This window comes from the organism of the source record quoted next, unplaced genomic scaffold (assembly GCF_019419815.1).
Source record: "Pyrus x bretschneideri cultivar Hongxiangsu unplaced genomic scaffold, Pyrus_bretschneideri_v1 Contig35, whole genome shotgun sequence".
NCBI lineage: Eukaryota > Viridiplantae > Streptophyta > Magnoliopsida > Rosales > Rosaceae > Pyrus > Pyrus x bretschneideri.
This window is the reverse complement of record NW_025999668.1, coordinates 1,359,864-1,370,230: the sequence shown is the minus strand read 5'-3', so window position 1 is coordinate 1,370,230 and position 10,367 is coordinate 1,359,864. Positions and strand designations below refer to the sequence as shown.

Here is a 10,367-nt window from a genome sequence, read left to right as displayed (position 1 = left end):
AACTTTTTTTCCATTTTTTTCCTATTTTGCCCTCACTTTTGATAGACACTATTCACAAAAAAGAGGGCAAAATAGTAATTTTGTACCCTTTGACAAAATGACAATTATATCCCTATTTTTCCTATTTTACCCTTTTTTTTTTTTGAGAAAATGACAATCATATACTTATTTTTCCAATTTTACCCTCATTTTTGATACACAATATTTACATAAGGAAGACAAAATAGTAATTATGTAATATTAAAAAAAATATGCACTTATTAATAGAAATTGTTTACACACACACACAAAGTGTGTGCTCTCTGCTAGTACAACATTATGTTTTCCATTCAACCTAATTAGTTGTAGGAGGAGATTGACCTCATTTGCTTTGTATGTATCTATTTGAGCCCAAAATAATATTATTGGGGCGAGCCTAGGTTTGGTCTCAGCCCAGTACCCTTCCAAAAGTATTGTGGGTTGTCCAGCCATCATAAAGGTCTAATCCTGGTACAATGAGGGGTCTCAAAGCTGAAGGCGTTGGGAATTAGGAAATGAATCTGGTTCATTATAGAGCTTAGTTCAGGAACCGATTGGAACTCGGATTGGCGCAATCCTAATTAGATTAGGATAAGGAGTTCTAGTCTGAGTACATCTCTGGTTCGGTTAGTAGGTTCACTGCTATAAATAGAGCAGGTAGTGCATCATTCAAACCTCTCCGATGCAACACACAAACTTCCCTGCACAAACTCTCGCTCTACTCGAAACCTCTTAACAACCTTGAGAATTTTATTTTCTTTTTCCCGTCGAACATCTTTAGTTTGGATAAAAAAAACACTGTGAAGGCAACCAACGACATCTTCAATTTGGAAAAACAGCATTGGAGCTGTAGAATCAGCCGATCAAGGAACACCTTTAGTTTGGATAAACAGCACTACTTCTCAGCCGACTGATTACCTATCCAAGGCTCGGTTGACAAGGATTTTCAAGTCCTTGTTGGTAGAGGTCATCTCATCAGCCTTCTCGACGAAGTGAGTCTTGGTTCACCACAATTACTAGGCCTTGAATTTCATGTGTAAAGTTTTGTTTTTGGAGTGAATACAAGCATGATTCTGCCTTTTAATTGTTAATAGCATGCATAGATATTGCTCAAATGAACTAGTTTTAACAAATATTTCCTTCAATGGAAGGGCGAGGGCCTTGGGTTTGAGTGGGCAAGTGGTGAGGGTGCAAAGAGGCTGGGTTTGTGGTGGGTGAAGCAGTAATGGTTTGGGAAGTAAAAGGACCAGAATTGAGAATGCGGAGTTCGTCAATCATCAACGATTGAAACACTGCAAAATGTGAGGTCATTGTGTTTTGAAAGGTTGTGTTCAAATCGTTCATGTGGTTGAACGATTTTTGGAGGTTGGTTGTTGTGTTTCAAGGGTTAAGATGGAATCACAGAAACCCTCCACTTGCGTGGGAAGGTGCTCCTGACGAACATCCATCGCGGCAGTGACGGCATCTAGATCAGAGATGGTGAACTAGGTGTTTTTGCCCATCGAATCGATGGGCTCTGATACCAATTGGTACGCCTAATCGATTCAGGATGATGGGCTTGTAAAGTAAATAGAAACAATGTAAGAAATGTAAAGAAAAGAGAAAGAGATTTGAGATTTTAAAAGGAAAGAGGATTTATTTCATTCAGCATAAAGCCCTATAGAGCACAGCATTACTTATTTATACTTAGCTGAAAAGGAAAAACCCAAGCTAAAAGAAGAAAACGCAGCCACAACTACATCGTTCCAAGGGATGAGAAACTACAAAACAAGTTAAAAGCTAAAAAACATGGGCCGAAAGAGAGTTGATAGGCCCAATAATATGGTTCTAACAGAGTCGGTAGAGAAGCTCCATTAGCCGCCCCCCGCAACACCAAGTGCGTGCTAAGTCGGTGGCTGCAACAGCAAAGCACTATTAATTGCAACGGCAAACTTTTATTTCTCAAATTCAAAATTCTATTTTTTTTTTTTTTTTCATTTTTCTTGTTTTTTATTAAAAAAATAAAAATAAAAAACGAAAAGGAGAAAGCTTGCGGCCCACGTTTCCTAATCCCGGTAGTATTAGGAATTAGAGTAGAACTAGGAGTTGGAATAGAATTACGAATCAGGATTCATATCCACCCTCTATTACGAATCATGATTCAGCCCCTGAAACCCTAATATGCTATTACTATATATATATATATGTGATTTAGAAACCCCCAAAATATACTCTCTCTCAGCAGTTTCCAGTTTCTTCTTCTTTCTCTACATTCCGGGTGTGATTAGTTCTTCGTTCGTCTTTGATTTCGTTGCAATCTCGCTCTGCAATTTGCAGTCTCTGCCTTTTTTGAATCAATGGCTCCCAATTCCAACCGCAAAAGTATAATACCACCGCAAGTCAAGTGTGCGTTTAAACCCCGGAAGCCTCGGATGCGTGTTATCAAGAAATTTAAGGTTTTTCGCTTCACAAACCTCCCTGAAGAAGAAGAATCTCAACAGTTTTCTTCTTCTGGTTCTGAAGTTAAGAGTTGCATCGGCACTCCTCAACATGATGACCCTTTTGAGTACGCTCATTCTCCTGATCATTCAGGTTATGTAACTTGCGAGCCCGGATGCTGTGAACTTGATGACGATGCTGTTTCAAATCTCCCAGAATCACAGGGAGGATATGAGCACCACGAAACCTGTCAACTTGGTGATGATAATGGTGAAGATTACGAGCGCAAAACCAGTCAACTTGATGATAATGATGATATCCTCTTTCACTCTGATGATGATTTAGAGGATGCTGACTGTCAACCTGAATACCATGTAACTTGCGAGCCCGAAAGCTGTGAGCTGGATGATGATGCTGTTTCAAATCTCCAAGAATCACAAGAAGGATATGAGCACCACGAAACCTGTCAACTTGGTTATGATCATGATGAAGATTACGAGTGCGAAAGCAGTCAACTTGATGATATCGTCTGTCACTCTGATGATGATTTAGAGGATGCTGACTGTCAACCTGAATACCATGAAGTAGTTCGTACAGAAACAGAAGACGATTATGAAGAACCTTATTCTCCAGAACCGGAAGAAAAATCTGCCGACTTTTATGGTTCTAAAGTCAAGCCTTTCTCAAGTCCTTGTAATGATGATGATGATGATGATACCTCTGATGCTGCTGTTGATTCAACCTGCGATTCAACTTCTTCTCATGAAAGTGAACTTGAATGCAGGACTTGTACCCCACATAGCCATGATTATGGAAGCCTTCAACTTGACGCTGGAGATGATTCATTCTGCCCAGTGAGTAGGCCAGAGCCATTATCTCCCCCGAGATCTGAAGAGTATTTCGACTGCAAGTTGTGTGTGAAGATGGCAAGAGAGCCCGTGGTGACTCCATGTGGTCATTTGTTTTGCGGGGATTGCTTGGACAAATGGCTGCACTTCTTCACTTCTGAGATGCAGTGCCCTGTTTGTAGGAGCAAGGTGCTTGATTCCTCCATCATTCCGATCAGCCCGCCACCATGGTGGCAACAGAGACCTTGAAATTTCTGGATAGTTATGATGATGTTTAGTGTTGATGATGTATTATTCATTTGATATGTTTATGTATTTTGGCTTAGATGTAAACTGATTAGCCATTCAAATTAATAAAAGTTTACTTCTTCCACTTTGTATTTTCATGCTTCGTTCAAGAAGACAACATAATTTTATATTTGTTGTATATTTGTTTGTTTGATATGAAATCGTTTTGCTAGTTAATGTGTCCGATTCTCTTGGATGGCAATCAGTTCATTTGCAACGAAATTCTTGTTTCCGCCCTTTACATTTCTTGCCTCTTTCACTGTGTGTTTTTTTTTATTCTGCAATCTCAGTGCAGATTCTTTGAATTTGATTTTTGACAATGATCCTCAAACAGAAGCTTCATCCTTCTTTGAGATAATCGGGAAGTTACTCCGCAAAATTTGTCATAGACCTGTGCATTTTTTGCAATAAAAATACCGGGCAGTCTATTGAAATTGTTAAAACAAAAGATTTATTAGACAAAGGCTCAATGTGGGATCGGTGTGTGCCATTAGCTGCCTCTTTCAGCCAGTTTCTCTCTTTTAAATATGTGGAAATTCAATATAGGGTTGCTCATGACGTGGCAGCATTTTTGCTACTGTGCTTGTATGTTCTCTTTCGTTCGGAACTTTGTTTATCCGACTACAGAATAAGAGATGACCTCAGCTTTAATCTGTGCATGGTTGTTACTTGGTTTTGAACAAGTTCTTGATCAACAGCATCACTACTTTGCTTTGGCAACAGATCAAATCTATTCTGAATTTTTATGCGGCTTAATCAGCGCACACGTATTGAATTAGAGAAGGGGAACAAAAAAAAAAAAAAAAAAAAAAAAAAAACATCTTTTAAATATCTGGGAAATGAATATATATAACTAGGTCTCTCAAATCATCCATAACTAATCATTATTTGGACAGGAAATAATACAGAGATTTTTATTAATACAAGAATTGAGCAGATAATGGCATCATTATATAACCCTTAAAGCTTTCTCTTGATTTATTTCCTGCCCTTCTGATCACCTCCAGCTTAGTTTATGCTGGTCAGAGAAAAGGGGAAATCTTAGTAAGCTTATATATATGACCTGCAATATCAATATAAGCAAGATATATAATTTAATTAGGGCAAAAAAATTAAGACACTCACCTCTGGCAGTTGGTGGTCTTTGAGATGGGGATATTCATCGCAATCCCACACTGGCCTGGGAGAGTAGAAGCTGTAACTTCGTCAACATTGGGGAAGCGGTTCGCCGCTGCCTTACAGCATTCACAAGCAGCCTGCTTATCAGCTGTGGTTTGGGCGAGGTTCTTGATGTTCTGCACCCCGGCGCAGCAAGCAGGGTCAAGACTACCCCTTTTGGACAGGTAGGAAACGCAAGGTGCCAAGTTTGAGTCCACTTGGCCGCAATTGACAATGGCCTCTCCTTGCTGTACCATTAGATGAGCCATGGCTAGCACAACCAATATTGAGATCACAATGCCCTTCATCATTTTTCTTAGTAGTGAATATACAATAAAGCTTGATAGCTAGCTTGTGCTTTTGCTTGGGAAAATGGATGGTTTGCGTGGTGTATTTATAGCAGTTTGGAGATGATGGCCTAACCAAAAACAGCCGGGGAATTTTGGCCCTTCTCTGAGGCATTTGTATAGTAAAGGCGAAAGAGGATAAGGTTTGGGCTGATTTTAGTTACAAATTTTGCAGGCTTTATAGTCGTGGTGATGAGTGATGCATCTAGCCCAGTCTAATTTAACCAATTCTATCTTTTCAAGAATTTCTTTTGTTTCCATCCAAAACCACCTTTGATAGTGGATGGGCAGTCCACAAAGATGACCCAAAAATTTAGAAAACAAATAAAGAATTTTTTTTTATTTTTTTATGCTATGTAACATTAATGCTATAAGCGTTGAATAACCTAAATTGATTTGAATTGTTGCCTTTATTGTGTTCCTATGAATTCAGACTATCAAATACTTTAATGCTATGTAGCATGAAGGTCGAACCCAAAATTTTCATCTACTATTATGTAAAAATAGAAAAATTTTCTTTCATTTTTAATTCATGTACTATCAACTTCAAACCTTGTCAAAATATAATAGCACCAAGGAATTCTTTGTGTTTTTTCCTGCAGGGTTGCATATTTAGTTTGTTAACTTCATTACACAATTTGGGAAATGAACAAAAACATAATCAAAATTTTGTGCCACTTTTTCAACTCAACGATATAAATTAAATGGTGGAGAATAAACTGATCTTGAATTCGTTATCCATAAGATTCAAATCTAAAAATTCTCCTTTACAGGTGAAAAGAAATAGCACATTGTAGTATAAAGTGACGTATTTAAATCATTGAAAGTTACGGTCTAGTGATCCTCTTCACTTTATAAGTTGAAAATATCTTAAATTCGACTCTTATAACTAACAAGTTGAATATTAAATTACTATAGATGATATTATTATAAGCCTCGCGAAGGTGGCAGATATGAACCTGGGATGATCACATATATATTGATTGGGATTTATATGTATCGGGGACCATATTCCTTGGTCCGTTTGAAAGGAATCATATATATTTTTCGAAGTGTGTATATCTAGATCCACGTGTAAAATATAGTTTGTCACATCAATATTCAAACATTAAGGCTAAAAATATTGAAGGTCGTAAAAAGGTTCCCAACGTACAATTTTTTTCGGGATACTTTGGATGCGGTCCCTAACTATCAATGTTCTTTGATTAAAATCTTTGTGACTTTTAGTTTTTGATCGAAATCCCTGACGTTAATGTAATAATATATTTATTTTATTTTTAAACTAAAAATGAAATTTGTAGTTATTTATATTAATGAGATTTTAAATAAACGCATAATTTATGAGATTAAAAATATTAAAGATAAATTATACTCTCCAATATAATATGAGTATTGTCGCATCCCGGCCCGGGGGGGGGGGGACCACTTCCCGGGCCCACTCCACCACCGTAGCACGATATTGTCCGCTTTGGGCCCCGACCACGCCCTCACGGTTTTGTTTTTGAGAACTCACACGAGAACTTCCCGATGAGTCACCCATCCTGGGAATGCTCTCGCGCACTACTCGCTTAACTTCGGAGTTCCCATGGAACCCGAAGCCAGTGAGCTCCCAAAATGCCTCGTGCTAGGTAAGGATGAGAATATACATATAAGGATCACTCCCATGGGCGATGTGGGATGTTACAATCCACCCCCCTTAGGGGCCCGACGTCCTCGTCGACACACCACGACCAGGGTTAGGCTCTGATACCAAATTGTCACATCCCGGCCCGGGGGAGACCACTTCCCGGGTCCGCTCCACCACCGTAGCACGATATTGTCCGTTTTGGGCCCCGACCACGCTTTCACGGTTTTATTTTTGGGAACTCACACTAGAAATTCCCGATGGCTCACCCATCCTAGGAATGCTCTCGCGCACTACTCGCTTAACTTCGGAGTTCCCATGGAACCCGAAGCTAGTGAGCTCCCAAAAGGCCTCGTGCTAGGTAAGGATGAGAATATACATATAAGGATCACTCTCCTGGGTGATGTGGGATGTTACATGTATACATGGGTACGTTCATAAAAAACTAACCAACAAAATAGAATGTACCCATATAAGTTTAAAAAATGGATTAGAGAAAAGATTGAATGAATTTTATATAAAAATGGGTAATTTTATATTAAAAAAGGGTAATTTTTCATATAACAAATTAGTATATTTAAGAATGGGTACATATAATTTTTTATATAAAAATTTAATGGGTACAAACTTATTCTAATTTTATTTTTTACTTTTTGAAAATGTTAGAATTGAAATTAATTAGGAGTTTAATAAGGGTGTGAGTATTAAAACTCTAAATCAATTACTAATTTTTATTATAAAAATTATGTAATTTACATGTAATTCATTAATATATTAATGCTAGGGACTTTGATCAAAATTTAAAAACTAATAAGATTTTAGTCAATAAACATTAAAAACTAAGGACCGGATACTAATTTTTCCTTTTTTTTTTTTTTTTTTTTTTTAATGTGTGTGCCTTGTACTGCTACACATGGGTCGGCAGCAAATACGCATGCAGGTATTATATTAGTAAGCCTTGTACTGCTACACATGGATCGGCAACAAATACGCATGCAGGTATTATATTAGTAAAGCCTTGTACTGCTACACATGGATCGACCGGCAGCAACTACGCATGTAGATATTATAGTAGGATCAGTTTCATACTTAGTAATTTTGTGTATAATATATTACATATTTTTTTTTATAATATACTTACATATTTTTAAAAAATATTTTTGTATTACGTATATGCCTCAATGATTTGTTAAATTATACATTTTAAACTCGTACTATACACATGCTATTCCCATATATCTACTTTTCATATTGAATACACTCTGTAGCCTATTTTATCTAACAAGGGGAAGGGGGGCCAGCGGCCAGGAGAGAAAAGAGAGAGAGATCTGTTTGTAGAATTGTAGAGGAATATTTGTGTTGAGGATGTGTTATTCCCCCTACGTAGTGCCTTTATTTACAGTAATAAGAGGGAGAAGAAATCTTTCATCCCCAAGGAATACAAGTCCATATAGGAAAGAATAACTAGAATAAAATCTAACCTAGGATTTACACAATCATATTTAAACTAGGAAAGTTTATAACACTCCCCCTTGAGTGTGTAAATACTGAAGGTAGATTCAACATCATGTAGAAGTTGAGGAAGTCGACTCATCGACACTAATTATGGGAACACGCTATTCTCAATGAGGTAGGAACTTGCAGAAGGAAGTTAGTCTCACTAAAACATCCTAAGGCTATGGCAAAAACCCGAGCAAGGACAAAATCCATAGTCTAAGTAAAAATGCGTGAGTAATGCAAAGTCAAAAGAAACGTTTATGGGACGTCATCAGGGATATGATCAACCTAAGGTGGGTGTTTTGTTAAAACCTAGTTAGGTAGCAAAAACCTAGTGGGAAAAATGCTCATTACCGTAGGGAAAAAGAGTACATTAAGATCAAGCAACTATACTTCAAGATACTCCCCCTGAGTTTGACATAATTCCAAAGAGAACTAGCAATGTTACAACTCAGAAAGTTTTGATGCGAGTTTTATGCGCACAAATTAAACCCTCTTTTTGACAATTGTAGTATAAGTATAAGTAGGGATCGTTCTGGACCGGGGATTAGGAGGGATTGTTAATCACTTGGATTTTTGACTTAAAAACGTAAAAACAATATAAAACACTAAACTAAATTGATTTCTAACTAATTTGACAATAAAATAAAGGGGGGATTGTGTTTGGACAATATTAAATTAAATGGAAAAATTGTAATTAAAGGCAAAACGTAAATATGAATGAGATGAAAATATGGATGATGGAATAGCCAAGGGGTTCATCTCCACACATGTTATACTTGCATACAAAATTGATTCTCAGTTGGTCTTTCGATAAATTATGAAACTCAACGCCCCGGGTTAATTAGGTCCGCTTAAATTAACCTTCAAATTTTCCTTAAGTTAATGAATTGGATGGGTTTGCGCAACGCAATTCACAACATTCTCCAAAAGTCCTTTACGTGAACAGCACAATAAAGATACAATCAAAGATCATTAAGTATTATGAAAACTATAAGCATCGACGAGGCATTTGTAACTATGAAAAGCATGATACTCGTGCCAAGAATTCATTTAACGCGATTGTTTATAAGCAACCTCCACTACTTGTGAATATAAGTTTATAACGATTAGGTGAAATTCACTTATATTCTAGCGTCATATTTATGCATGAAAATTAAGCGCGCATTCTTAATAAACATTCATAAATAAGTTATCACTCAAACGGTTAAACAAATTGAATCCAACATTCATGAAATTCCAACCAAATATAATCAATTCATATTGCAAGTATAACCATGGTTTCGAATCACCCCCTAGCTAACTAGGGGGATTTAGCCTCTCATGTTCACAAAAAGAGAATTACAAATGAATTTAAACATAAAGCACAAAGGATTGATTACACCTAGAACGCCCAACGAATCCACGTGAATTGGTGCGCGTCGAAGCTCCTCTTTCCTCTTCTCCTTCTGCGGCAGTGAGGTTAAATGGATGATTTGGATTTTATTTTGGGTTAGGGATGGATTTAGGGAGGATTGGTGGTGTAGGAAGGTGTGTAAGGTGATGGAGGAAGGTTGGTATGGTAGGGGAATGGCACGGATTGATTTCTGAAAATGAGGGAATGGCTTGCGGCTTAGGGGGAGAATAATGGGAAGTAAATGGAATGAATGGCCTAATTAGTGTTAGGTTTTTTTTTGGAATGCACGGATGATGGATTTAGTAATGGGATATGGCAAGGCTTTTTGAGTGAATAAGGTGTGAAAAAGGCCCGGCTGATTGAGGAATTGGCTGCATATATATGATTCTTTAAGTGTTGCACGGTTTTTGAAGGATTTTATAATTGGAAGTGGACAATTAGGTGGAATGGTGGATGAATCATTAGGGTTAGTGGCTGATTTGTTATAGGTTAGTGGAATGCATGGTTTTGGGTGGGATAATAAAGGGAAGTGCGGTAATGGGAGAAATTGGGAGATCCTCTTTTCTCTGAATGGTTTTTGCACCGATTATATGGGAATGGACAATTAAAAATGGGAAGTGGATGGCTTAATGTGGATGGTGGGAGATAATGGCAGATTATTTTAGGGTTATGTGGATGGAACACGGCTGATTAATAATGGAATGGTGGAGGTGTAATGATATATTAGGGTGATGGATGCCACGGATGATAGGGAGAAAGGGTAATGCACGGCT

The 10,367-nt window shown here is 37.5% G+C and overlaps 2 protein-coding genes across 2 annotated transcripts; one reads left to right on the top strand and one right to left on the bottom strand.

Moving 5' to 3' along the window:
* Nucleotides 1-2,354: 2,354 nt before the first annotated feature.
* On the top strand, nt 2,355-3,533 carry LOC125480673 (germ cell nuclear acidic protein-like). Its single transcript, XM_048591700.1, has one exon. It carries the CDS (start codon nt 2,355-2,357, stop codon nt 3,531-3,533), a length of 1,179 nt encoding a protein of 392 aa, XP_048447657.1.
* Nucleotides 3,534-4,394: 861 nt separating this feature from the next.
* LOC103942436 (non-specific lipid-transfer protein A-like) lies at nt 4,395-5,068 on the bottom strand. Its single transcript, XM_048591674.1, has 2 exons — nt 4,698-5,068; nt 4,395-4,590 (listed from the first exon to the last, which is right to left on the bottom strand). Exons 1-2 carry the CDS (start codon nt 5,039-5,041, stop codon nt 4,581-4,583), a joined length of 354 nt encoding a protein of 117 aa, XP_048447631.1. The 5' UTR covers nt 5,042-5,068; the 3' UTR covers nt 4,395-4,580.
* Nucleotides 5,069-10,367: the final 5,299 nt, after the last annotated feature.

Coding starts and splice junctions, on each gene's coding strand:
- LOC125480673 (XM_048591700.1), top strand. CDS start 2,355: ATGGCTCCCAATTCCAACCGCAAAAGTATAATACCACCGCAAGTCAAG.
- LOC103942436 (XM_048591674.1), bottom strand. CDS start 5,041: ATGATGAAGGGCATTGTGATCTCAATATTGGTTGTGCTAGCCATGGCT.